Genomic DNA, 27,446 nt, shown 5'->3' on the forward strand with positions numbered 1-27,446 from the left:
GTACGCTGCACACACACACACACAAATTCCAATTATGTGAAATGCAGTAGCTATGGTTTATGTGTTAAGGGTTGCTAGGTAACATTGTTTAATTGAGTGAAATGGACCGAAGAATAATTCATTATAAATAATTGTACTCATCTGTGTGTGCTGTTAGTTTGTGTCTACACACACATGTTCAATATCTGCACACATGGGTACATCTTGTGGTTTCATGCTCGTGCCAATGTGTGGCTACAAGTGGTTAAAAGAGTGAGGGAGAGAGGGAGAGGGTAAAGACAGAGAGAGAGAGAGAGAGAGAGAGAGAGAGAGAGAGAAAAACAGAGGGAGAGAGAGAGAGAAAGAGAGAGAGAGAGAGAGAGAGAGAGAGAGAGAGAGAGAGAGAGAGAGAGAGAGAGAGAGAGAGAGAGAGAGAGAGAGAGAGAGAGAGAGAAAAAGACAGAGAGACAGAGAGACAGAGAGACAGAGAGTGGAGGGGCTGTGTGTGCATGCTCCTGTGTTTGTCCTCCCGCTGTTGTCCTACAAGTGCACACAACGGGACAATGCTGCCAGATGTATGCCAGGTCTGCTTCAGTGCTTGTCATTGGAGGACAGAAACAGGACAAACCTCTTACACCATTCTTTAGTTTATTTCCTTTAGAATCCCTCACCAAAAACAGAGAACTCAATATGAAGTTAACAATTTGATCATTTTAATACAAGGTCAAAAATATTACAATATACAAGATTTGTCATTAATGTTTTTCCCATACAAGTGAAAAATACAGTATCTTGAGTCTCTATTTAGTTTGTTGAGTTTTTTTTTCTATCAAATGCAGTTTTGTGCAACTATACCAGGTGAACATGAAGGTGTTTCTCTTTCTTCTATTCAAATGATTGTAGTCCATGTGTTGATTTCTCTCTCTCTCTCTCTCTCTCTCTCTCTCTCTCTCTCTCTCTCTCTCTCTCTCTCATAGCCTGACACTCACATGGATTTCATGTTTAATTAGTGTATATAGCCTCAAAAAATAAATCAACCTGTCCAATCAGAGCTTAAGGAAAGTTGAAAAGGATTTGCTCATTTCTAAAGCCATAACTTCACTGTCGAGTCTCAAATAGCCCTCATATCTCTGGTAGGTACAGTATTACACAGCAGAAACCAAATCTACAATTGTAATGGAAGCTACTGGGAAGCAAATGGGATTCTTGCATTTTCTGAAAACCCTAATGAGTAGTCTAGTTGATCTGGATCACATTGCATTGCTTGGACTACTTATACTACTGCACCCATCACACACACATACACACTATTCCCTGATTGTGTGTGTGTGTGTTAAAATGGTTTGTAAATGACTCAAAGAGATTATGGATATATGTTGCTGCATGTTTTTTATATACCTCTGTACAGTGTCCTTGAGTGCCAAGATAGGCGCCTTGGAGAATAAAATGTAATATTATTAATTAGTTGGCCTGTTTTTGTGTCTGATATGTTGTGTCCTGGCAGGTGGGCCCAACACAATCTAGACCACAGTCCTGTCACTGCGCTCCTCTAAAGAAGCCTCCTCTCTCTCTCTCTCTTGCTCCCTGCTGCTTGTGTATTTGTGTGAACCACAATGTGAAATCAAGAAAGGATTGTTGTTGCTGTTGTTCTTCTCTCTTTCTCATATCACAGTGTTTAGTTTTTTTCTCACGTTCTTGAATTATTATTTTCTTTCCCTCAATACCTTTCTCGCTCTATCTCCGTCAACGCTCTCCCTTTATTTTTGTCACCAAGTCCCCATTTATTTATGCCCCTCTTCCTGGCTTCATCCACCCCCCCCTTCTCTCTCTCTCTCTTTCTCTGTCGCTTACTCAACCCATGTCTTCGTGGCGATGTTGACATGATATCTTTTGGCAGAGTGTGTTCGGGGCCTCTTTCAGTGCATGGGATTCTCCCCCAGGATGCACTGCTGTGGCTGAAAGCCCTAATGTGCACCCCCCACCCCCTGCACAGAGCCTTCCTTCCTGTCTGTAAGTTCCCTTTCTTTTCCCAATTTCTTGCTGTCTGTCTGTCTGTGTCTCTCTTTCTCTTTCTCTTGATCGCTCTTCCTCACCCTCTCGGAAGTTGTTAGAAGGCTTTTCTCACCCGTGAACTTCTCTTTCTCCCACTCATTGTCTCTCAGTATTCTTGCCGAACTTGTCGCTTAGCTGCTGGATGAGGTCTGCCAGCTCCCCCGTGGCCTGGGACTTGTCCTCCAGCAGCTCGTAGCGCAGGCTGGAGATGTCCTGCTTGATCTCCTTCAGCTCGCCTGCAACACACACAAGTTCAACCTCACGTTTATTTGACATTTATTTGACATTTGTAATGCTGTACAGGTATGTACTCCTGTATGGTTATAAATCTTAATTTCTACATAAATAGATCGTAATATTATGTAAGTTAACGTTATTATAAAACAAATACAGAAAGAGGGCGCCCCTGGTGGTTTGCCAGGTAGTGTGTACCATATGGTACACAGTACAGACTGTCAGGAAAGAGACACACACCCACACACAGTCTGAAAATCAACACAGAGGAAAATACACCAACATGAAAACACATGCACAGCCTACCATACACACATGCCCTGGAGATAGACCACAGCCTTTATCTCATTATGCTACCTTGCAACACACACACACACTGTCAACATGTGGTGTGGAACATAAAGTTGACATTAAGTGAGATTCGATTTTCACCTTCGTTGACTTCGTCATTCTCTCTGTCAACCTGGGCCTTCAGCACGTATCGCTTGATGAGGCGCTTCATGATCTTCTGCCAGAGGAATGGAGAGGGAGGAGGAGGAGAGGAGCGGGGGATGGACATGGGGAGAGAACAGGACATGGTGGAAGTACAGAGAAGGAGGAAGAAAGGAACCCACACACAACAACACAGATGTGTTTTACAGAGACCAGCCTTTCACTGTTGCAGAGCCATTGTGTGAATGCTACGCATTGATGTCCAGCCTATAGGGAAGGTCCAGTCATTCAATTCCAGTAGGTGTAGTGGGAACTCTAGGACAAGGGTCGATAAGCACTAACACTCTATTTGGAGAGAAGGGGATGTATGCGTGTATGTGTGTGTGTGTCAGAAGAAAGACGAGAGGGTGCTTTCATGACAAAGGACAGTTTATTTCCCCTGGGTTAAAGTGTAGGACAGACGCATCTGTCTTCTTCACTATAACAGCTCATTATAAAGCCATGGGGTCAAACACAACCTCCCACTCATGTGATGTCTCTCCTTCCTCTCTCCCTTTGTCTTTCCACCCCACTCTTCCTCCCTCCTCCACTTCTGTCTCTCTTTCTATATCCTCTTCTGCTTTTTGACTCTGTTCTCTTTCCTCAACCTCTCCTCTTTTGCTTTCTCCTCCTCTTTCTCTGTCCTCCCCTCTTCCCCCCCCACCCTCATTCCTTCCCTTCCTCCCCGTTCCCTCCCCCCATTGGTCTTACCTGATATCTGGTGGGGTGTTTGATGGGCTTCCTGGGGATGAACTCCTCACGGGGTCGGAGCTGAGACCTGTAGTGTTCCACCTGCACCGAGAACAGAGGGAGAGAGAGAGAGACAGACAGATGGATAGACAGATGTTTAAGACATAGCTTAAAGGCCAAAACGATCTGACCCTAACCATATGACAAACTGAGACCACCTCACACATTCTCCACACTTTGCTACCTCTCTGTGAGAACTACCACCCCACCGGAGTACAGTTCGCCAAGCCCCAGTTCCTTCAAATGATCCCTCTGTGTTGCTACCATGAACTCCTGTATACTCCTCCGCCTGCCTGCCCCTCTTCTGTGCAGTCATAACAGTGTGGGCTGGGTGGAGCTGGTTGTACTCTGGGTCATTGCCCTGCTTCTATTCCTCCAGGTTTAGTTCCAGTGTTTGAAGTCCTACGTGTTTCTGTTTTTGGCACAAGAAGCACACCCACACGCCTGTGGATCCATGTATGTCTGCGCATGTACTTAAAGACACACAAACACAACTTGCTATTCGTAGAGCTTGGCATTGTCTTTGGCATGGCTCCAAAAAACATGGCACCAAACTGCTATGGCTCCTAAAAACCCAGACGAAATACACACACACACACGCACACACACACACAGGGTTGAGCTTGCTGAAGCACACATATACAGACACAAACAAACTCATACATGTACAAACACAAACACACACACACACAAACATTGAGCTCTGAGTTGATCTCTGACAGTCTCCAACTTGACATTTTCCCACCAGAACAGTAAATGTAAAGCGGGCCTCTGGTTCGATTCTTCTCATCGGCAGCCCAGCTCTGTAGGTTCTGGAGAGGTATTAGGACAAGAACCGTCCTAGTCCTAACAGAACAGGAACTGGCTAGCCAGTAGAACAGGGACTAGCAAACCAATTGTATCTTGCAGCTCTTTCAAGCTGTTGAACGTCCATTTAGTTTAGGGTCCCTCCCTCCCTCCCTCCCTCCCTCCCTCCCTCCCTCCCTCCCTCCCTCCCTCCCTCCCTCCCTCCCTCCCTCCCTCCCTCCCTCCCTCCCTCCCTCCCTCCCTCCCTCCCTCCCTCCCTCCCTCCCTCCCTCCCTCCCTCCCTCCCTCCCTCCCTCCCTCCCTCCTATCGTCCACCTTCTCCCTCCTGACCTTTGGTCGTGAGTTGAGCATGCCCATCTCTAGCTCGTTGTCGTGGTGATGCCCCTTGGCCTTACAGAGGCGTACCAGGCAGGCCTTGCTGCGCAGGACCAGGTAGTAAAAGGACTTTGGGCTGGGCACCAGGTTGAAGGGGGCGGGCAGAGTACGACCCTCATCGAAGTAGGAGAGCCACAGCTTGGCTCTGGCAAACTTCCACTCCACATCTGCATCCTCCTACACAGTCACACACACACGCACACACACGCACACGCACACACACATCAACACATACACAGAGCGCATTTACATACATGTGATGAAAGGAAATAACACATTCACTCAATCACTCAATCACAACTGAGTGATGCACTCACCCACGCTTGGTAATTTCCTAACTGACTCATGTAATATTTGTAGAATAAATTGAAAACTTAACTCTTTACTGGTTGTGTATTAAGTATTGATCCGATTGTTGTGAATGAGCAAACACACATAGACACACACATACAAGCCCACACGCACAAACATGCACACATCCTATATAGATCACACAAATAAAGTACTCATCATTATAATGTATATCATGTAACATGGTTTTGTATTGTATAGAATTGGGTTCTGTTCTATTGGCACACTGACCATATACAGTAATGGTTTATGGTATCTTGATGCTGGGGTGTTACCAACCTCTATCTCCTGGTAGGAGCTGTTGATCATGGCTATGAGCATGTTTAGGAGAACCACCACCATGGTCACATTGTAGACCCCATAGAGAACATAGCCTATGTTCTCTATGAACTTATGGTCATACTTCAGCACGACCGAAATCACCTCAGAAAGGCCAAAGATGGACCAGAACAAGGTCTTGAAACTCTCCTCCACCCTATAAAGCAAACACATAAACGTGCACACACACACACAAATGTGCACACACACAAGCACACACGCACGTACACAAGAACAAGTCAATTGAAAATGTGAAAATGTCAGTGTAATGTTCCTAGTGGTGTTCATGAGCTGATTCTGATGAAATAGCTGATGAGTCATGTCCAATTTAAACACGTTATCCTCTGCTCACTCACACACACACTCACACCTCACACACACACGCACACACACACACATAGCAGACAGTGAATTAAAAAGGAAGACGTGATTGCATAGCAATCAGTTTGGTTAAAAGCATAACAATGGTGAGCTGCACCTTGTGAATCAGCTGGTAAATTCAGGAACAAGTCCAGTCTAGTTTGGTTCGACACAGACTCAAAGTTGATTGTTTAATGCCCCAAAGTTCTGTTCCAGCCAGTGACCCAGACACTGCTAATCTCTGGGCCAGGAGGGCTGGAGACTTGCAGTCAAACACTGCATGGCTCTGAAAAAATATGTACACAAACTTGAGGAAAGTGCTGTAAAGCCTAAATATTCAACGAGTAGCTGGAGGGGCTTGGAGGCTGGAGGGAGGTGGGGGGGAGTAGAAGGAGGGGAGTGGGGGAAGGGGGGGATGTTGGGGATAGCTTGTCCTCCATATAAAGTCTTCTTTCAAAGCTGAGTGCACACACAAATGCACATGTATGCACACATGTACACACACAAGCATGCACACACACACACAACTTCAGCAGGGTGGTCTATTGGGACCACTTTTCTTTCAGAGAACTTTGGAAAAAACTACCAAGTGTGTGTGTCATATCTATGTGTATGTGTGCATGTGTGTGAGTGAGTGAGACGGAGAGCAAGGTCCAGTGTTAGTCTATAGAGTCTTTGTCAGACGGGATATGCTTTGGTACAGCACGGCAGCACTCTCTCTACACAGCAACAGGGACACAGTCTTCCGTCAAAATATCAAACACTCATTTAAACCATAGTGACAGTGAGTATCGATTCCTACTTGACATCTAGCACTCATGCAGCCTATTAACGCTAATGTCTCCTTTAACCAGGCCAGTGCTCTCATGCGTAGCAACATTCATATACAGAATCGTGACAGACTATAGCATTGGCTGCTAATGTTTATTGATTTTGTGCTTCCCAGTTGAAGGTGCGTCGTGACGGACCTGTTTTTAAAGGCGTGGTCTTGAAGTCATCACTAACCCCCTTGTCAATACCAAGACTGTGTATCCACATGTTATAATGCAAAGCTTGCCTGGTTTGCCATTTGCTGCTGTGAGGTTGTGTCATCCAAATAAAGTATGAATAGGGGGGAGGGAACAAGGGGAACAAGCATCAAGCTTTGGAAATAGACCTTTCCTTCTACCTCCCTCCATCCAATATTATTTCCCACTCTGGGTTTTATGAATGCATTAAGAAAGTTGTTTTTAAGAAAACCAGAAAGCAGGTAACAGAGGCAGAGCCATTTAGCTTTTCAGCACCCCATCTAATGAGCTCAAATGATATTGTCCAACCACACAACAAATAAAGTGCTTTCAGCAGATTGATTTGTTGGAGCTGTATATTCATCTTCACTTCATATTCTCCCCTTTATCTCCAAGCACCAAATCCTAACATACTGTAAAAAAAAAAAAGGAGTGAATGAGGGATGGAAGTATGGATGGAGGAGAGCCAACGATGCAACGCCTGTTGCTGCCACCATCCGTCCAACCACAACCCCCCCCCAGGACAAGCTGTCAGGGAGGCAGCAAGCTGTCACTGATGAACACACACACACACTGAACATGCATGTGCTATCAAACGCACTCATGTGCATTTGCACTCATTTAATTTCAGTCTCTGTCACACACACATGTACGCACACCCCCTCCCCCCCCGAGTATGTCTGCATGGGAGATTGGTGAGAGAGTGGTGACTCACCTCTGCTCTGCAGGAGCAGACTAAACCCAATCACTGCCAGACCCAAGTGGATCTGCAGCCTCAGGAGGCCGTGCTGGAGTGTGTGTCTCTCTACGTACTATTTCACAGGTAAGGGATTTGGACAGACAGATAGGCAGACAGATACGGACTCAGATTAACGCTTCCTGCATGCATATCTCATCTATCTCCGTGGTAACAGATGGGCGGAGTCACATCTACCCCTGCTCCTAATGAACAACGCCTGCAAATGATTTACTCCTATAGCTATATTCATAACGCATATAATTATAAATTGTGAACACTGCACCAATGGAATATTATTTCTCCATAGCTCAGCTTTACATATAATTTAATCTCTATTTTACTCCTCTCTCTCTCTCCACTTCCCCTTCACTCTCTCCTCACTTGAAATAAATATTCAGATGTGCTTGACTAGACTGAATAGAGGAGACTTTCGCTCACATCCCCCTCTTTCAACTGCTCCGTTTCCTCCTCTTGCTGTCCTCTCTTCTCTCTCCTTATTCTATCATCTGATCATACCAGTGGCGTCCATATACCCTTCACCTGACTGACACTAAATATATTTACAATTGCACCAGCCCTTTTTGCTTGCCTATCTATTATTATCCATCTTCTCTCTCTGTTTCTCACTGTCAGTGTTTCTCTTTCTTCTATTCACATGATTTTAGTCCATGTGTTGGTTTCTCGTTTCTTGTCATTTCTCTCTCTCTCTCTCTCTCTCTCTCTCTCTCTCTCTCTCTCTCTCTCTCTCTCTCTCTCTCTCTCTCTCTCTCTCTCTCTCTCTCTCTCTCTCTCTCTCTCTCTCTCTCTCTCTCTCTCTCTCTGTCTGTCTCTCTCTGTCTCTCTCTCTCTCTCTCTCTCTGTCTGTCTCTCTCTCTCTGTCTCTCTCTCTCTCTCTCTGTCTGTCTCTCTCTGTCTCTCTCTCTCTCTCTCTCTCTGTCTGTCTGTCTCTCTCTCTCTCTCTCTCTCTCTCTCTCTCTCTCTGTCTGTCTGTCTGTCTCTCTCTCTCTCTCTCTCTCTCTCTCTCTCTCTCTCTCTCTCTCTCTCTCTCTCTCTCCTTACTTACTCTCCCACCCTCTCATGTCTATGCCTGTGGCTTGTTTCCCTCATTGTACCCACACATACAGTCCAGCCAAAATCCCGTCTATGCAGTCTCTCTCTCTCTCTCTCTCTCTCTCTCTCTCTCTCTCTCTCTCTCTCTAACCCTCTCTCTCTCTCTTTTTCAGCTTTTTGGGGGGCTTGACTTTGATTTCTCTCCGATTTCTTCGACTTCCTCCTCCCCCGCTCGTTTGACCTCACTCTGCTCTCTCTTCCTCTCTCCTCTTTTTCATCCCAACCCCAGTCTATGTTCCCTTACCTACAGGATACAGGGCCCTGTATTTACAGATGCCTCTCCTCTCCTCACTGTGAGCTGCACCGTTATGCTCGACTGACTAGAACAGAGACAGGCTCACCACTTCAACTGGTCTGTCCAACTCCTGGTCTTGATAACCTGTGTGTGTGAGTGTTTTGACTTTGTATGGGTTAGTGCGTGCACAAGCATTTGCTTGTGTGTTTGTATCTGTAGGCCAGAGTGTGGTTATTAGTAAGGCTTCTGTCTTCATTATGTCCACCTCCTGGCCTTCATCTGTCTAAGGCCCCTGAGGGCATCCACTAGAGCACCCAGACTCTGTCTCCCCCATCCCCTCTCAAAGAACTCCCTCCTGGGGGATCATTATCACCTCCACCTGCCTCCTTCCATCAATGCTGGAGCTGTCAAACTAGCCCTCGCTCCCACTTTCCATCAAACCCAGACCTGTCCACTAGCCTCAGTCACACACACACATCCGCACACTCACATACACAGGTAACTTCATAGACACACTCACACATGTCATACATACATTCATACAGACCCACATTAACTTAGCATCACAGCTTTTTACATATGCTATACACACACAACACCTACATAAACACAAAAAATGAAAAATCAAATCATTGATGTGCATTCCCTTCTGGATGATGAGTCACCCAGCATAGAAACATGGTTGAATATAGACCCACACTTTAACTATCTAATTGCGCATCTCCAACTCAAATGCCTGAGACAGACTTGGAGTAAGACTGACCCCTGGTGGTGAACATGAGAACGATGAGGCAGTTCACTGCTTTTTTACCGCTGTTACACATTTCACCCTACCTAACACCTAAGACCATGTCTTTAGTATTATTTTACAATGCATAATCCCTTTCTTGGATTATCCCACATCTGACCTGACAGGATCGGTAACAGCTGAGGAAAGGAATTCCCCTTTCTCAGTAACTTGGCTCCCAAGGACAGAGGAAAGGAAGGATTTAAAATGATTCAAACAGGGCCACAGTGCAGGGTCTGACTCAACCAACGAAAACAAACAAGTGCATTAGGTTACTGGCATGAGCAAACATAAATCAATAGTATTCCAATTAAGAGTGTGTTTGTGTAATGGAGTAAAGGGGGGGGGGGTGTTTCTGCGGTGGAGCTTTAAAGGGAGCTCTATAAATGACGGGAGAGCCACAGAACATTTTAGCAGCAACCATGCTGGTCCATCAGGCAGGTTCTGAGAGACCAGTCAAGCAGAACCTGGCCCAGCCCAGCCTTTACTGAATGGTTCTGCTTCGGTACACACAGAACCTGCATGGAAACAGATGGTCGAACAGACAGACATTCACACAGACAAACAGGCACACTGGCAGGCAGGCAGGCATCCAGACCGGCAGGTTGAGAGACAGGCAGAGAGACACACACAGGCATATCTAATGACAGATTGTTGAGTCGGTGTCGAAGACTAAAACGTTAGAAGAAGCAAATGTGAGTGATGAAATAATGACAGATTGGTCCTCAGCCGGGGCATGGTGAATCCATATCTCAGGGCAAAGGAGGAGAGAAGGGACTCAGACAGTCATTCTCCTCGTCAAACACATGAAGAGAGACGTCCTTCTGAACGCCGCCGTCCAGAATTGAAGACTGATGGCTTTCTCTTTACACCCTCTCCTAAAAACAGCCAAGCGGACAGTGAGGCACCCCCCCTCTGTCCTTCCTGATGGGGACTAACAGGGCAGGTGAAACACTGTGTCACTTTAGGTAAACCATGCTGCCTGGAGGTCACACATCCAGACTAACAGGATATAGAAAGAGACGGTTCTATTTCTCTCACCTGACATTGGGTTGAGGTACTGAAGATGAACTACTCGCCACACTGCAATTAATGTGTGTGTAGGTGTGTGCGCGTGGCTTTGTGTGTTTCTGTGTTCAATACATACTGTAATTAAACCGTGTGGATGTCCGTGTAGTATTAGTGTGTGTCCAAACATGTGCGTGTGTGTGTGCGAGCCACCCAACTCACGTAGTAAAGGCTGGGTTGTACTTGGCTCCCAAGTAGTAAGAGTAGAGGTTGAACATGCCGATCATGAAGGCCACAAAGACCATGATGAAGATGACCATGAACTTGAAGATGTCCTTCACCGTCCTCCCCAGCGAGATCTGCAGCGGGCCGAAGCTCTCGTTGGCCGGCAGGATGTAGGCGATCCGCGAGAAGCTTAGCACCACGGCGATGGCATACAGACCCTCTGAGATTATCTGAGGGTCCGATGGACGCCACTTGTTCCTGGCTGGGGTGGGGGGGGGGGTGGGGGGGGTGGCAGAGGATGCAGAGAGTGTTAGAGGGATACAGGGAGGCATGAAAAGAGACGGGGAACGAGAGGACATGATGGAGTGTGAAGGGGGACAAGAGGGCTGTGGAGGTGAGGGGAACTGTGCCGACTGTAAAACGACGAGGGGCGAGATGGAGGGAAGAGGACAAAGAAGAAAAAGAGGAAGAGGAAAGGGGGGGTGGAGGCTTGTAAACAAACGGGGACTATCGAAGGACAAATGAAGCATCCTACCCCACCACCGCCCCCACCTCAACCCTGCCGAACGAGCTTGTCTTACTAAGACTTGTTTGAGGAAACAACACAGGGTTCTGAGGCGAGATGCTCACAGGGGCTTGAAGGGCCGTGTCAGAGAGCTGGCTCTGTGACTTTGTTTTCTACGGCTTTAACACTTCAAAGACACGGAGTGTGTTTGGGAACAGAACAGAAGTGAGAGGTAGCTGAGAACACATACAGCCATGCATACACCCACACACGCACAAAGAAACAAACACCCACACTCAATGTTACTCCGATCCTGTATGTGCTAGTATAGAGACTAGTACAGAAAAACATGTGTATACGCGTATGTGTTTAGCTGTGATGTTATGTTCAAACTCTGTGCTGGTGTGCAAGAGTGTGAATGTGTGTGTACATCTCGACAGCTGTAAACACAAACATGTGGTGGCAGCATCACACCACTAGATGACAGCACTGATAAGGATCATTTAATGTGACACTGTCCTGAAGCTGTGTTCCTGCCATAGACAATGTTCTCCAACAGTGCAGGATCTAAGGCCGTGCTCCAATACCGAGACTAGGTATTTATCTATTATTCTCCAAAGTGTACTGAGGTCTAAAGGTTTGGTTGGGGAAGGGCAATTCCAATAATATCAGGAAATATGAGAAAGAATGAGGATATGATGCATAAGTATTAGAACTAGGGGTGGAGTATAGCTTCCAACAGGAATCACCCAGAACTGTGACCCATGTGACTGGTGACCACTCACCATAGGTGAAGTATGCAATCTCATCAGGTAATGAGGCGCTGCTGAGGTCATCGGCAGTCACATGCAGGTCGACATAGAGCTGTGCCTTGGAGGCCTTGAGGAAGGCTATAAAGCGTGCTGTGAAGGACGCCACAAAGATGGACAGCATGCCAAAGTCCAGAAGGTTCCACAGGTGCATGATGTACTCTCTGGGACCGTCGGCCCAGATCTCTTTCACCTCTGACCAGATCATCCCTGAGGAGGACACATACTGTAAAGGCCCATCCAACTGAAAACTGCTGAAACTGGGACACTGTTCAGGGACACAAGGCACTCACCCATGCATTGTATGCCCAAACACATACACATACATCGACACATACACAAACATACACACGTCACCAGTCTCCTCCAAATAGCCAAATCAAGCAGAACATTTTTTATTGAAATATTTTTCTAATCAGCATCATCTCTTTCTCTCTCTCTCCCTCTCTCTGACTACATCCCTCCCTCTTTCTCTCGCACTTTCTGTCTCTCTATCTATCTTGCAATTACTGTTAGGGTAGCATCAAAGAATGCCAGTTGAATGAGAATGACCCGCCTATCCCCCAGACACAGCTGACACACACCTCACAATGCCCGCCTGAAATTGCTTTGGACGTCATTACAGGAACACACGCGTACTAGCAAACACACACTCACAAATAATAACAATATATAAGGACATCTGGAGAGGAGCGAGAGTGTGCAGAGTGGGTAGAGATGAGCTGATGTATAAATGTCTGATTATCTCTCTCTTTCTTGCTCTCTCTCTCCCTCTCTCTCCTATCTTGCTCTTCTTCTTACATTACTGTAAGAAGTAATGTTCTCAAACCTACTCTCACTATCAAGACCCCAAACTGAGTAACTACACTAAGAACTAGCACTCCTTCTTACGCATGATTCTTTCCAAATTTACATTCTTACCAAGAACCCACTTCATAATCAGCATCTCGGTCCATGAAAACTGGGTGGTCTTCACCCTGAACACTTGGCGAGGGTAGTCAGTGATGGTCTCGTTGGGCAGGTTCTTGACCCCATTGAAGCGGTCCGAGGCGTTGATGACCAGTAGGCCCAGGAAGATGGTGAAGGAGATGGCGTGGGCCACAAACTTCATGAAGGGGCTACGCAAGATCTGTCCCAGCTGAACACACACACACATAGTACGCCCTCGCAAGTATGAGTTTGCCATAGGCACGAGGACATGCTAGTGTTAACACACACAGTCACACACTCACACAGATACACCCAGTTTTCTCATACTGTTAAAATGAGAGTGTGCATCCACCCCAAACTCAGCAGTGGACCCCTAGCCTGCTGTGAGAAAGATAGAGTCTAAGTGTCACTGCTGAGTTTGACTCTACCTCACTCAGACAGACAGCAGGAAAGCAAAGAGTGTGTGTGTGTGTGTGTCTGTGCATGTGTGTGTGCGTGCCCATATGTGCATGTTTGTGAAAAGTCTGATTGAGCATTCTTTTATTCACAGCTCACCCTTGAAGAATCATTTTGTCTACGTGTACGCAAACATGCAGACACACACACACTGTCCATTTTTCTCACGATTAAACACCCAGTAACTTACAAGGGCTAAAACATCTGATCTCATGTGTGCTTGGATTTCAGAGTGTTTGTCCAGTATATGTATTTGTGTGTGCCTAAGGGTACACAGCTGGGTGAGTCCCATGATCTCTCTGATGGTAGACAGACAGAGACAGAGCAGCCTCCACTGCCCTTCATACGCACATCCATTTTCCATCCTGGCTGCAGTCTGGTCTGGGTGTGTGTATGTTTGTGTACGTGTGTGTGTTTCACAGCGTCCCCTGTTTCTTATACAAGGACATTCGTCAACACAGGTTATTTAATCAGCCCCCTATCAACCAGCAAATAGATAAAGAGTGTGCCCCCCCGCCCTCCAGACTCTCTCCACTAACAGGATCAGTGTGTATGCTTGATTTATCCTCTTGGGGCTTCCTGTGGTCAGGTGTTCTGTTCACAGCTGCTCATTTCTCTCGGTTTCACTCTCTCTCCCTGAATCTCTTCCGTACATCCATATCGTATTTTGTATCATATTGTATCAAATTGAATCATGATGTGTCATATGGTATCATATTGTGTCATATCCATGTCCTTTCATGTTTTTTTCCAATCCATTTCTGCAATCCCACAGATCTTAATCAGCTTGCATGAGGAGGAAGCTGGCCCCCTGTTATTCTCCCATTGGACCAAAAAACCTGATTATGGCCATCAGCATGAGCCACATGTTACCTCCCTCTCAGTAGCTCTCTCTGTATCTCTTGGAAGGAATAGATCACATCACAAAGTCATTTTGAAAAGCATCTTGAGGGCATGTGTGTTTGTGTATTTGTTTGTTGTCTATGCTGCAGGGCACGATCCAGTAGCTGATGGTAATGTACAGTATGTGTGTGTATGTGTGTTTGGGTGTTACCTTGCTACAGGGCATAATCCAGTAGGAGATGGCGAGGAAGGGGAGGCCCACAGTGACCCCCAGCACAGTCCAGCACTTGACCCCCACAGACTGCTGCCTCAGACCAGACAGGTTCTCATACCAGATGGTCAGAAGCTGCTGCTGGCAGTTCGGATGGGCCACGAACTACACAAGAACAGGATGAAAGATGGTTAACCGGAACACACACTGAAACACATACACACACACACACCCACACACAGGCGCACAAGCCTGCAGACAGACACATGTATGGATGTGAAAGGATGAGTAAATTGACGTCTATGCCCATACTTGTGCGATCAAACACAAGCACACACACAAACACACTTGAGATACGTACAGTTCAGACACAGTGTGTTGCCTCCTAAACTGCCTCCAGCACATAGTGTACTGTAGAGAGCTTCTCATCACACATGGTTGATCACTCACTCACTCACTCACTCACTCACTCACTCACTCACTCACTCACTCACTCACTCACTCACTCACTCACTCACTCACTCACTCACTCACTCACTCACTCACTCACTCACTCTCTCTCTCTCTCTCTCTCTCTCTCTCTCTCTCTCTCTCTCTCTCTCTCTCTCTCTCTCTCTCTCTCTCTCTCTCTCTCTCTCTCTCTCTCTCTCTCTCTCTCTCTCTCTCTCTCTCTCTCGCTCGCTCGCTATTTGTCTTGACACTCCTTCTTTCACAGCTCTGCTCCTATTATCTCTGTTTTCTTCTATTCCTCCCATCCTCTTCTCCATCCCCTCCTCCTGTCTAGGCTACCAACTGACATATGAACACACAAGCATGAGTGCAAACACACACACACACACACACAATGACTCATACATTTCCTGAGTTGTTCAAACTGCAATCCCATCTCACGATCTGCACTGACCCTCGGCATGAACTCTGTCAACTACTGTGTGTGTGTGTGTGTGGACCTGTCTACATGTGTGCGTATTTATGCACGTAACACCCTAGGGTCACACGCTCTCCAACCATCTGGTTACCAAGACAACACCCTCTTGCACCCTCCCTCTCTTCCTCTCTCTCTCCCCCTTTCTTTCCTCTTTCTCCCTCTCTCTATCCCTCCCTTTCTCTCTATCCCCCCCTTTTTCTCTGGCTGTGTCTACTACCGTGCACTTTACGAAGTACACTGCAATAGAAGTAAAACAGTGCACTTACATATGTTGTGTACTCCGTCGCTGATAAGTGCTGTCTGAAATGGAACACTTACGTTAACCACTTGGCGGAAGTGACGGACGCTCGTGAAGAATTCAGTGCACTGAATTCTGCTGGTTTTGTGAGTGTAAGTGCCCTAAGCACTGAAAGTCAGGCTCGAAGTGCACAAGTACACGGTAGTAGACACAGCCTCTGTCTCTCTCTTTCTTGATCTCTCTGTCTTTCTCACTGTGAGTTTGCAGAATAATGATCCCAGCCAGTATCGGTCATGGTCCCTGTATGGGGATACGTCCCTGGCAGCTAAGAGTGTGTGAGTACGTCATTAACTATAAACACATTGGCAAGAGCAATTTTGTGTCTCTTTGTGTATTTATCTGTATGAGTGTGTGTGTACGTCTGTGTGTGTGGGGGTGGAAAAGCCTGTGTAAATATCAGGCTAGCCTCAGTGTAGGCTACCAGAGGGATCACCTCTAAATGTCAACCCCCTAACACACACACACTCACACACACTCAGACAAAAACTCAGACACACACATATGTGCACACACACCCACATAGAGAAACCCTGCTATCCAGCTTTGTGGTACTGTCTGTGGTTGGTTTGTTTTCGCACCTTCTTGACCTCGTACTTGATGGCCAGTTTGACCCGGCTGAGACAGGGCCGGTGCTGGTCATTTAGTGGCTCCTGGTCCACGTCTCCGTTCAAGATGGCCTCCACTTCCTCCGTGTCCCTGCACAGGTCCAGCACACCCACCACAAAGTCCTTACACTGCATGGACAACTTCCTGTAGTCGTTCTGCAGAGGGGGAGAAGTGAGAGAGAGAGAAACAGAAGAAGAGAGAGAAAAGAAAGATAGGGCAGAGAAAGAGAATCTGTGTTAGGTTGAGTAAATATTAGCAGGGGAGAAGTTAGTTATATTGGAATAAGAAGGGGAATGAGGGACAGAGGAGGGGTGGAGCTGAGAGGATGGGGGGAGAAGAGGGTAGATTGGGAGGGAGTGCTAGTAGAGGAAGAGAGAGAGATAGGGGGATGAGAGGTGTAAAGGGGAGGTTGTGTAATGGCTTCATTACGAGAATCACTGGAAGCTCAGGTGCAAGACAGGAGCCAATTTCACAGCTCTCAGCTTTGATAACATGCGCCCTCCTTTCTTTACTCATCCCTTATACCTCTATCTTACCCATCACTCTCACTCTTGTCCTCTCTGCCAACCTTCTCTCACAGTCCACTCTGTACAGTAGTTATCCGTTCATCCATCCCTCTCTCCTCACCTCCTTTCCTCTTTCATTTCTGTTCTGTCTCTGTGAACCCCCATACATCCACTTTCTTTCTCAACCTCATCCATTTCTCCTCCCTTTCCTTCCCTCCCTCCCTCCCTCCCTCCCTCCCTCCCTCCCTCCCTCCCTCCCTCCCTCCCTCCCTCCCTCCCTCCCTCCCTCCCTCCCTCCCTCCCTCCCTCCCTCCCTCCCTCCCTCCCTCCCTCCCTCCCTCCCTCCCTCCCTCCCTCCCTCCCTCCCTCCCTCCCTCCCTCCCTCCCTCCTTTTAATCTTTTGTTTCTTTCCTTCCTTCCTGTCATCTCACAGTCCATGCTTCCCTCTTTCCATTTGAACCCCAGTCCTTTCTCCCTCTCTGTTTCTCTTCCTCTACCCTTTCTCCTCAACATGACATCACATCTCTCCTCATCTGCCATCCCTGAAGGATTCCGAGACTCATGGCTCCCCAGATTCCTCTGTCATCGTGAGTTCCTTTGAGGGAGGAATTCTCATTCCTGTTCTGAGATATTTAGCCCTCCAGAAGAACCCATTTGGTAATGAGGTTCTTGAAGAGTGAGTACTCTCTGTTGAGTTCCTTCCTATGGGCATCACAGATAATGACCAAGTTCTAATTACTTGAAATTCACCCTCAAAATACACAGGGCACTGAAAGATGGAGAAAGAATTGAAAAAGAGAGAAAGAGAGGGATGAGTACTTGGTGTTGTTTTGTAACATTACAAAATGATGCCTTCATATCTCCCTATTGAAAGTATTTCTAATTTTGAGAAATGAAAGTATTTCATCCATAAGCACCTCATAGGCACCTCATTATAAGCACAACTTATGTGGCATTGATAAGATGCTTGTGGTCATAAGATTGCCAGTCAAAGTTGAGAGTATGTTCTGAATGTGTGAAGAGAAAGAAAGAGAGAGATAGATAGGAAAAGGAAGAGAGAGGGAAAGCGAACAGTAGGTACCAGATGAAAGACAATGAGATATACAGAGGGATAAGTGAGAGAGAGACGGAGAGAAGGGAAGAGGTGGAGAAGGGTATATGTGGAGAGAGGAAGAGGTGGAGAGAGAAACGTCTAGGGATGGCTGTTCCTCTGATGGTTCCTTTCCAACTCTGCTGCAGCACAGGTGCTGCTCACCAACCAATTTCACACCCCTGAGCCTCTGTGTGTGTGTGTTTACACACACCACTGAGCCTCTGTGTGTGTGTTTACACACACCACTGTCTCCATCAGTGGGTGCTTATGTGTGCATGTGTGTTCACATCCATGACAGTTTGCTCTTGTGTGTCCTATGTCTGATAATGTGTGTATCTGAGTGTGTGTGTGTGTGTGTTGTTATATTAATGTGGGCATTAGTATCTCCATGGGTCTGTGCTAGGTCGCCAATCAATTTCCATAGCAACAAACAGAGTCCTACACAGAGACCCAGAAGGAGGGTGTGTTTTTGGCAGTAGGGTATTGATGTGATCTATTCATGAGTGTGTGCGTGTGTGTGTGTGTTTCTGAGTGTTTATACTGGGCAGATAACATAAGCCAAAATCAATCATGAAACCATGGTCCCCCCAGTCCTCCCTTTCTCAGGGTGGGGCGGGGCACACATACCACCCAATGAATGATGAATTGATATCAAAACGACATCACATAGTGTGTGTGTGTGTGTGTGTGTGTCAGGGGTGCCTCTGTCTGGTCAGCAAGACCCCAGTCCTCACTTAACGGAGACAAATCTAACAGCTAAATTAGTCAGACATCTATCCTGTCACACAAATGGACGTTCCACTCACTTCAAAAAATGTACCCTAAGCAGCTCTTGGTATCCAATCAAAATATCCAGTATTAAAATGCAATGTCACTCAGTCAACATCTCCCATGGCAACCGTGCAAACATCGCCAAGGACAACCGTATTCGAGTCATCCGCAATGATGATTATGATAATAGCCACCAGCATCTGAAGTGACATCATATACTACGCTGTCACCATGACATGTGGGACCCCCGACTGGTCCTTCAATCATAGTCTTCATGTACAGACGGAAATTGAGAGAAGGATGGAGGGAGGGAGAAAGACAAGTGGAGGGAAAGAGAGAGACACAGGCTTGGGTGGAATGGGAGAGAGAGAGAAACAGAGAGAAACAGAGTGAGGGAGAGAGAGAAATGTGAAGTGGAGCAGGAGCCAAAGGGATGGAGGGAGGGAGGGAGGGAGGGAGGGAGGGAGGGAGAGAGAGAGAGAGAGAGAGAGAGAGATAGAGAGAGAGAGAGATAGAGAGAGAGAGAGAGAGAGAGAGAGAGAGAGAGAGAGAGAGAGAGAGAGAGAGAGAGAGAGAGAGAGAGAGAGAGAGATGGAGAAAGGTGGTGGTGATAATGAGAGGATAATGAATTAGATGGGGTCTAAAGAAACTCAGTCCCTCAGGTAGACCTTTCTCATTAACACATCCGGGAAGGTAAGTGCACACATACACACACACACACACACACACACACGCACACACACACACATACATAAACGCACCATCATAACCTATCAATCGCCCTTCACTATCCTCAGTGTCACATTATTCTGAATCTCTACTTAACTGCCCCCCCTCCCCCCCAACTCCCCCGCCCCCCCCCCCTTCTGTTGAGCTTCAGGTAGTCTCTTCAAGGCTGCACATTGGGAAAACACCATCCAAGAAGTCCCCTCAGATTATCAGGAAGTGTATGTGTGTGTGTGCGTGTGTGTGTGAGAGAGAAAGTGTAGTCTGTCTGAAGTAAAGCTGATCAGCCGGTGATCAGAGCCACATCAGACAGCTTTATTAGTGAAGAGACACCAGCAAATCCCCTCAGGCTTATACCAAGCCCCCCATCCACATCTCCTGTCTTCTCCTCCTCTCCTCTCTCCACCCCTGTACTGTCACACTGTCCTCTCCTCTCCTGCACCCCTGTACTGTCGCACTGTCCTCTCCTCTCCTGCACCCCTGAACTGTCTCACTGTCCTCTCCTCTCCTGCACCCCTGTACTGTCTCACTGTCCTCTCCTCTCCTGCACCCCTGAACTGTCTCACTGTCCTCTCCTCTCCTGCACCCCTGAACTGTCACACTGTCCTCTCCTCTCCTGCACCCCTGTACTGTCTCACTGTCCTCTCCTCTCCTGCACCCCTGAACTGTCACACTGTCCTCTCCTCTCTCCACCCCTGTACTGTCGCACTGTCCTCTCCTCTCCTGCACCCCTGAACTGTCACACTGTCCTCTCCTGCACCCCTGAACTGTCTCACTGTCCTCTCCTCTCCTGCACCCCTGAACTGTCTCACTGTCCTCTTCTCTCCTGCACCCCTGTACTGTCACACTGTCCTCTCCTCTCCTGCACCCCTGAACTGTCTCACTGTCCTCTCCTCCACCCACCCTTCTCCCTGGCTCAACTCCTCTAATTCTCATCTCATCTGATCCTCCACTCCTTATCTCCTCATGTTTTCAAACAGTACAGTCGTGGCCAAGTTTTGGCAATGACAAATGTTGTGTTTTGCAAAGTTTGCTGGTTCAGTATCTTAGGAAAATGTTTTCACATGTTTCTATAGAATACAAAAGGCACATTTAATATTTTTTAAGCTTTTTTGGGTAATTTTCAATATATGTAAATAGTCCCCTCTCTTACAGCAGTCAATCTACTCTTAAATCCAATCAGAATGATAGAGTGATTTCACTTGGCTAGAACTAGTTCACACTTTCCCCTGTGCTGATGATATGACTTACTGAAATTATGTTAGCAGTAATTTTATGCCAAGGCCCGGCAAGCTTTGCAAACACAAAATGTATGTCGCTCCCAATACTTTTGGCCTCGGCTGTAATGTGTGTCGTCTGACCACGTCTGAGATTTTCTGTTGCGGCGAGGAAATACAACATCCCTGTTAGGACCAGTGTGCCACTGCGTCCATGTGTGTGAAGGCCAGGTGGGCATCTCGCCCCCCCCCCCCCCCCCTCACCTTAAACTCTGTCTCGATGTTGGCCAGCCTGGCCAGCTCGTTGCTCATCTCCAGCGCCGTGAGCACGGGGTCCTCGCTGGACAGCGACAGGTAGGCAGCGCTCGCCAGGCCCTTGTAGGCGTTCATCCTGGAGCGCGAGTGGCAGAAGGTGTCCCGCCGCTGCTTCTCGCAGCACTCGGCGCACTTGCAGAAGTAGTCGTGCGGCCTCTCGATGCGGGCGCCCTTGGTCAGCAGGATGTGGACTATCTCGTACTCCTGGCAGTGCGCCGCCAGGATGACGGGCGTCACGTCGTGCGAGAAGCGAGTGCCGTCCTCGTCGTAGGCGTAGAAGTCGTCGTCGCGGAGCTCCTGCTCCAGGGGGCTCAGCGTGAGCCGCAGCCCGCCGCTGAACGCCGGATGGCCCAATATGGCCTCCACGATGCGCACGTAACCCTTGGAGATGGCCAACAGCAGGGCGTCGCCCACTCGGGCCAGCCCCTCCTTCTTGAGCAGCAGCTCGGTGACCTCCAGGTGCTCGTTTCCCACCGCCAGCTGCAATGCATTCTGGCCCATGTAGTCCACGCAGTTGAAGTTGAGGGTCTCGGACTCGTCGAGCATCTTGCGGACCACGGGAATGTTGCCGTACTCGGCGGCGTCCAGGAAGCGCTCCTCCTCCGGCGTCAGAGCCGAGCCGCGCTCGTTGAACATGTAGGCGGGGCCTCGCACGGCCTGGCGACGCCCCTTTTCGCGCAGAGTCGTGTGGCGGCGGTGCATGGCTTCAATACTGGCAGAGAGAGAGATAGCGAGCGAGATACCAAGAGAACAAGAGACAGAGAGAGAAAAAAGAGGGGAAAGATAGCAAGGAGAAGAAGGGAGAAGAGGGAGACAAGGGAGAGAAAAGAGACAGAACAAGGCATGTTAGACTGACTAGCACATCAGACTGCACTGAGTGATCTGCATTGACCTCCCCAGCCTTCAGAGGGTCAAGATCCTGTTCTGTCTGAACAGAAGTTATCATGTGTCTGCCATTCTAAAACATACATTTTTAAAGTCACACGCATTCTTTTTTATCTCTCTCTCTCTTTTCACTCCCACCTAACAAATACCTTCTTGGCACCAACAATTTTATATTCACCCCAGCTGTCAACATGCCTTCTCGTCTGAACAATGCCTCTCTGTGTCTACTTCTCTGTCCATCTTATCTGGCCTCAAATTCCATAGTGCTATATTGCTGATGTCCCTGAGGGTGTGGTGGGGATGGCATCCTTCTGATCAATGCTGACCGCAACCGTTGCGGTCACATCAAACGCCCCTGAGTGGCATTGTGAGGGTAAAATTGCATATGGAACAACACAAAGCCTTTTACTTCCCTGGCAGCCAAATAGCCTAATGCAACTCTTCCCATTCCAGAAAGGGAGACGGAACACAAAATAAAAAGAAAGAGGGGGGGATGCCTAGTGGAAGACAAACGAAGACAGGGGAAGATGAAGGAAGTCTCGGAGGAGAAGAAAGGAGAGATGGCGTTGATAAATAAGTCCATCTACCACTGTGCAGTTCAAGAGAGACCAGAGAAAAGCAATGCAGGAGGCATGCTGCTCCTCTTTCAATACTGTCCTCTGAATGTGGGCCACAGCTGAGGATGTGGGGTGTCATGGTGGGGCCATTCCTGTTGTAAGAGGTTGATGTGTGTGTGTGTGTGTACAGTATGTCTGTGTGTCAGCATGGGAGGGAGTCAGTCTGAGAAGACTGTGTGTGCATTAGTTAGGGAGAGAGAGAGAGAGAAATATGAATATGTAGAAAGAGAGAGAGAGAGATACAGCAGAGGTAGTTTTGGGGTCTCCCGTGACTATCCCATCCACTAAAGATGAGTAGTTGAGTCTGTGTGCATGTATTGGTATGTAGGCGTGTGCGTGTGCATGTCTGTATGTATGTGTGTGTGTTTGGGTGGGTGTAAACGTGTGTGTTTGTGTTGGGCATCAATGTTTGTGTTGGGCATCAATGTTTCTTTCACAACTGAGAAAACAAAGGTGTGTGTGTGGTTGCAGGTTGTTAGGGATGTACTGTACATGAGTATTGATTTCACAGAGCACACACATCTAGAAAATGTGTATGCATTTTTTCCGCTTGATAGGCTTTAAAATATTACATAATTAGCAACTTAACATTATAAAAATGTTTAATGTTCTGTTAATTAATGAAAAAACTCGTCAATCAAAGCAAGTAAAATAACCAGAAGAGTTTTCAGCAAGTCAAACTTCAAGGTTTCTCAAAAGAATCAGTAGTTTTATTTCCATCTTGTCTTGTATCTGCTTTAACTGGGTATTGACATGGCACTTTAAATAGATGTGCATGTCTGTCTATCTGTGATAACTTTACAGTGAGTTAATGAACCTCCTCCTGCTCTTTCTCTTCCTCTCAATCCATCTGTCTCTGTCGTTCATCCTCTTATCCCTGATTCGGATTTGAAATAGAATTTACCAGCATCATTAGTGGTGGCATCCCACTGGAATTATAATCAGCAAGTGGATGGAGAAAGAGCTAAGGAGAGGCATGAGAGAAAGTGAGGAAGAGAGCGAGAAAGAGATAGAGAGACACTCAGGACAACTGGGTGTCAAAAAGAGAGAAACAGGGCTCACTGGGGGAAACCATATGCAGAGAGCGAGAGAGGAGACAAGTGAGAGAAAGCAGAGAGGAGGTGTAAAGAGCTGGGAAGGTTAGCAGGGAGTGGCCTGGTTTCCTGGCCTTCTCCATCGCTCTCTCACATATTTTTCTCTCTCGTCTACACCTTCCTTTCTACAACATGTCTGTTAATACGTAATATGTGTATCCCCCTTACCTCTCCAATTCTCTCTCACACACACACACACACACACACACACACACACACACACACACACACTACACTTGTGGGTCTTTCAGATACTCAGATCCCAGGAAGCCATTTAGGAAGCCATCTAGACCAGTAAACTGCTCCATGTTTGATCTCTCATTGCTGGTCTGGATGCTTTCACTTACATTTAGTCATTTAGCAGACGCTCTTATTCAGAGCGACTTACAGTACAAGTACAAGTACAGGGACATTCTCCCCGAGGCAAGTAGGGTGAAGTGCCTTGCCCAAGGACACAACGTCATTTGGCACGGCCGGGAATCGAACCAACAACCTTCTGATTAATAGCTCGACTCCATAACTGCTCAGCCATCTGATCCCTGCTTACTCAGGCTGTCTCTGCACACACACCCATCAACAAAATGCACACACATACATGTACTGTCATTCAGTTTCTCAGACAGGAAACAAGGCGTAGTACCGAAAAGCCAGGAGGCCAAATGAGGTAGAGTGTATGTTTTATAATGAGTAAACAGGAATGTATACGCAAGAGGAACGCATGCAGGCACACTGTATGCTGGCACGCTGCACACACACGTTAACTTGTTCATATTCACACACAAATACATATGACAGAACTGACACACACATACATTTACAAATGCACTTACACACACACAAACATTTGCATAGATGTGCACACAGACACACACTCAGCCCGGGAGCCCATCGTTTGAGATCAGAGGCAATGGTGAGAGGGACTCAATTGTAATGACAAGCAGCCATGTTCACCTTAGTCTGGAGACTGTTGCAGCTAGTGAGTGCAGTCAGTCATGGAAATCCGCATAGAGACTCCCTTTCAAGCTTCACGCTGCACTATCAATGACAAAGACGTGCTAGATCAAAGGCTAACACACATTATCCAGGCAGCATAGGGTGCCTGTGTTCTCTTAAATGTCCTCCCTCCCTCCTTCCTTCCTTCCTTCCTTCCTTCCTTCCTTCCTTCCTTCCTTCCTTCCTTCCTTCCTTCCTTCCTTCCTCCCCCCCCACCTCCCCCCTCCTAGGAGTCATCTCTAACGTGATTGACTAAGAGTATAAGAGTGTGTACTTCTTTAAACAGGTCACTAATTTACTCACAATCGATCACAATAGATTGATTTGTTCTAGGAAAAGAAGTAGGAAGGCTGCTTTTGAGACAAATCGACTGTAGATCGCGTCTGATCCATTTAATTATAGTAGGTAGGATCTCAACAAATAAGTTGAACGCGCGATCTCTGACCTCTGCATGCACCGAAGAAGTCTGCTTGACTCAGCATGAGGTCTTGCCTCTTTCAAGGCCGCCAGTCAATAACCGAACAGTCTCTCTGGTACCAATCAACTCCCTCTCTATGAACTCAAGGACAAAGATGGATGGGCTGATAGAAATATATTATTCGGCTTTAACCCAAACGACGAGGCACAATCCTTTCTCCTCCTTAGAGCAGGACTCATCATCTTATTGCGTGTTCTTGGTCTCTTGGGCGTCGTAGCTACTGTATTTAGCATTAGCCTAACCTGCTGTACAGACTTGCATTGAGGCGAGACGATCTATGCATTCTTTTCAAGCCTTTCTTCAGATTAAACTGGCATACAGATAATAACATATTCAAAAATTAACATAACCGACCAAGGCATATATGACTTTGCTACATATTGGACACAAATGCATTGCCCTTAACTGTAGGCTACGCGAAGTAATTGAACAGGTCTGGGTCACTGACACCAGGTTATTAAACTAGCCAAGAAAGCCTAACTCAGATTACTACGATGTTGGAGGATAAGATTCCGTCATCACCGTTGCCTACAAGCCTACTTGTTGAGATGGGAAAGACAACACGCTGATGTGGAAACCAAAAGTGCAGAACACAACTGTTAATCCTATCCAACACCTTCAAGCCAAGGTTTTCTCTTGGAAATGTTCTGACTAAATGTCCCTATGACTAGCATATTCAGACTGTACGCTATCCTTCTAGAAAGTTAAGGAGCGTTAAAGGCTGGACTCACGGTGGTGGCTGGTTTTCGCAGCTCTGTTGCGGTTCTAGGAGACGATCCGTGAAGTGGTTCCCGTGATCCGCACCGTCCTGTCCACAAGCAAGTCGCTGTCCGCGGTGCTGAAAAGTGCCCGTGCCCGGCGAGACGGCGTCTCCTCTGTTTTGCTTGGTAAAGGGAGCATCTTTGAGCACGTCTACAGCGGCCAGACGGGCGTTTTGTCGCTGGCGGAAAAGGGAGCCAGTGTCCGTGAGGCGCTGGCTGAACTTTGGTGGGGTAAAGCGCGGGGAGTCTCCGGATTTGCAGCGTTCTGGAGATGCGCGGAGGCAGACTGGTGAAGCCGGGGCAGGATCCCGAAGCTCCGGGGCAGTAGAGGAGAGGTCCGGGGGCAGTGGAGACAGGGCAGCTCCTGGGGGAGAGGGCTGGAGAGGTGAGGGGGGAGAGTCGGTGAGCTGCGCCAGCTCGGTGCTGTCGCTATCCTCTCCTTTGTCAGACATCGGATGGGATCTTTAGAAGCATTCGTAAAAGTTTTTCTTTATTTAGGTGGTTAGCACGATTATTTTAAACCTACTTATTGAAGTAAAGTTTCTTATTCTTTCAAGAGCTTCAGTTGACCGGCTGCTCACTCACACTGATGCGCTCATTAATTAATGGGCACGCACACTCCAGTGTGCGCACGCAACATTGAGCTGTCCGTGCTCCTTACCTGACATATGAAGCCCTAAAACACGTTGAGACATGTTTTATACAACCAACACATTTAAACTAACTGTGAATTAAAGTATACACTCCAGATGAGTTTTTGTAGAATATTCCCTAAAAGCAGGACCCTAAATGACCCGTGGAGTGTAGCTAATGTCTTGTTTTAACCTAAGGTTTCTATACCAACATTGTGTAAGCTACTTAAGAATTCACGATGCGTATATCACACACAACATAATTTTTTTTAAATTAATTGTGAAGAGATCACGTGTAAGTGGGTTCAAAACTTCAATGGGATAAACAAATGCAAACGGAAGGCTTGCCTTTCATCACTAAATAGAGTATGTTACTGGTGGAAACATCCCCTCAGACTTTCAATTTGAAAGGACTGGATCTAGACCTCTCTTTTTGATGTCACAGGCCATTTAAAATGTGGAAAGGAAGTTAAAAGGTTCAACGTAAAAGCAATTTTCTGGAGTCTGTTTTTTGTCCACTTGGTTATTTGTTAGACTCGAATGCAAATGCAATATCAATATTCCCTGACCTATTCTCCCTGTGGCAACAACTAAATACATTAAGCCATGCCCTGAATTAGGTTCTGCACATTTGTTATTGCTTATGTCTCCATCTGTTTCTGTGAGTTTACATGGATGTTTGTGTATGTTCATAGATCTGTGTACACCACTATATGTCTGGTTGCATGCATAGTATGTGTGTGTTGTATCAACATTTAGGCTACAGCAGGCATGTGTGAACTGATTTAGTGTGCTTATGCATCTTTGGTTTCTTATATTTTGTGTGTTTGTGTGTCTCCATGTACCTCCAATGTACATCAATGTGTGTGTGTGGGTGTAAAGGGGGGGGGGGGGGGGGGTGGACGCCAGGGAGAGGGGCAGGGTATTTGACATAGCTGCTAGGTTCTGGGAAGAGCTGCAGAAA

The 27,446-nt window shown here is 47.1% G+C and overlaps 1 protein-coding gene across 1 annotated transcript; it reads right to left on the reverse strand.

The window, feature by feature from the left end:
* Positions 1-670: 670 nt before the first annotated feature.
* trpc7b (transient receptor potential cation channel, subfamily C, member 7b) lies at positions 671-26,302 on the reverse strand. Its single transcript, XM_084698134.1, has 12 exons — positions 25,821-26,302; positions 20,972-21,746; positions 16,367-16,549; positions 14,563-14,727; positions 13,044-13,260; positions 12,099-12,332; positions 10,806-11,070; positions 5,299-5,494; positions 4,624-4,845; positions 3,448-3,528; positions 2,698-2,773; positions 671-2,267 (listed from the first exon to the last, which is right to left on the reverse strand). Exons 1-12 carry the CDS (start codon positions 26,300-26,302, stop codon positions 2,128-2,130), a joined length of 3,036 nt encoding a protein of 1,011 aa, XP_084554260.1. The 3' UTR covers positions 671-2,127.
* Positions 26,303-27,446: the final 1,144 nt, after the last annotated feature.

This window comes from Hypomesus nipponensis, chromosome 1 (genome assembly GCF_054491055.1).
Source record: "Hypomesus nipponensis isolate SF chromosome 1, ASM5449105v1, whole genome shotgun sequence".
Classification (NCBI taxonomy): Eukaryota; Metazoa; Chordata; class Actinopteri; order Osmeriformes; family Osmeridae; genus Hypomesus; species Hypomesus nipponensis.

Excerpts from the sequence above, each read along its gene's own strand:
- trpc7b (XM_084698134.1), bottom strand. The coding sequence starts at position 26,302 with ATGTCTGACAAAGGAGAGGATAGCGACAGCACCGAGCTGGCGCAGCTC. Across the intron at positions 12,333-13,043 it reads GATTATGAAGTGGGTTCTTG|GGATGATCTGGTCAGAGGTG; the intron begins GTAAGAATGTAA and ends TGTCCTCCTCAG. Across the intron at positions 2,268-2,697 it reads GAATGACGAAGTCAACGAAG|GCGAGCTGAAGGAGATCAAG; the intron begins GTGAAAATCGAA and ends TGTGTGTTGCAG.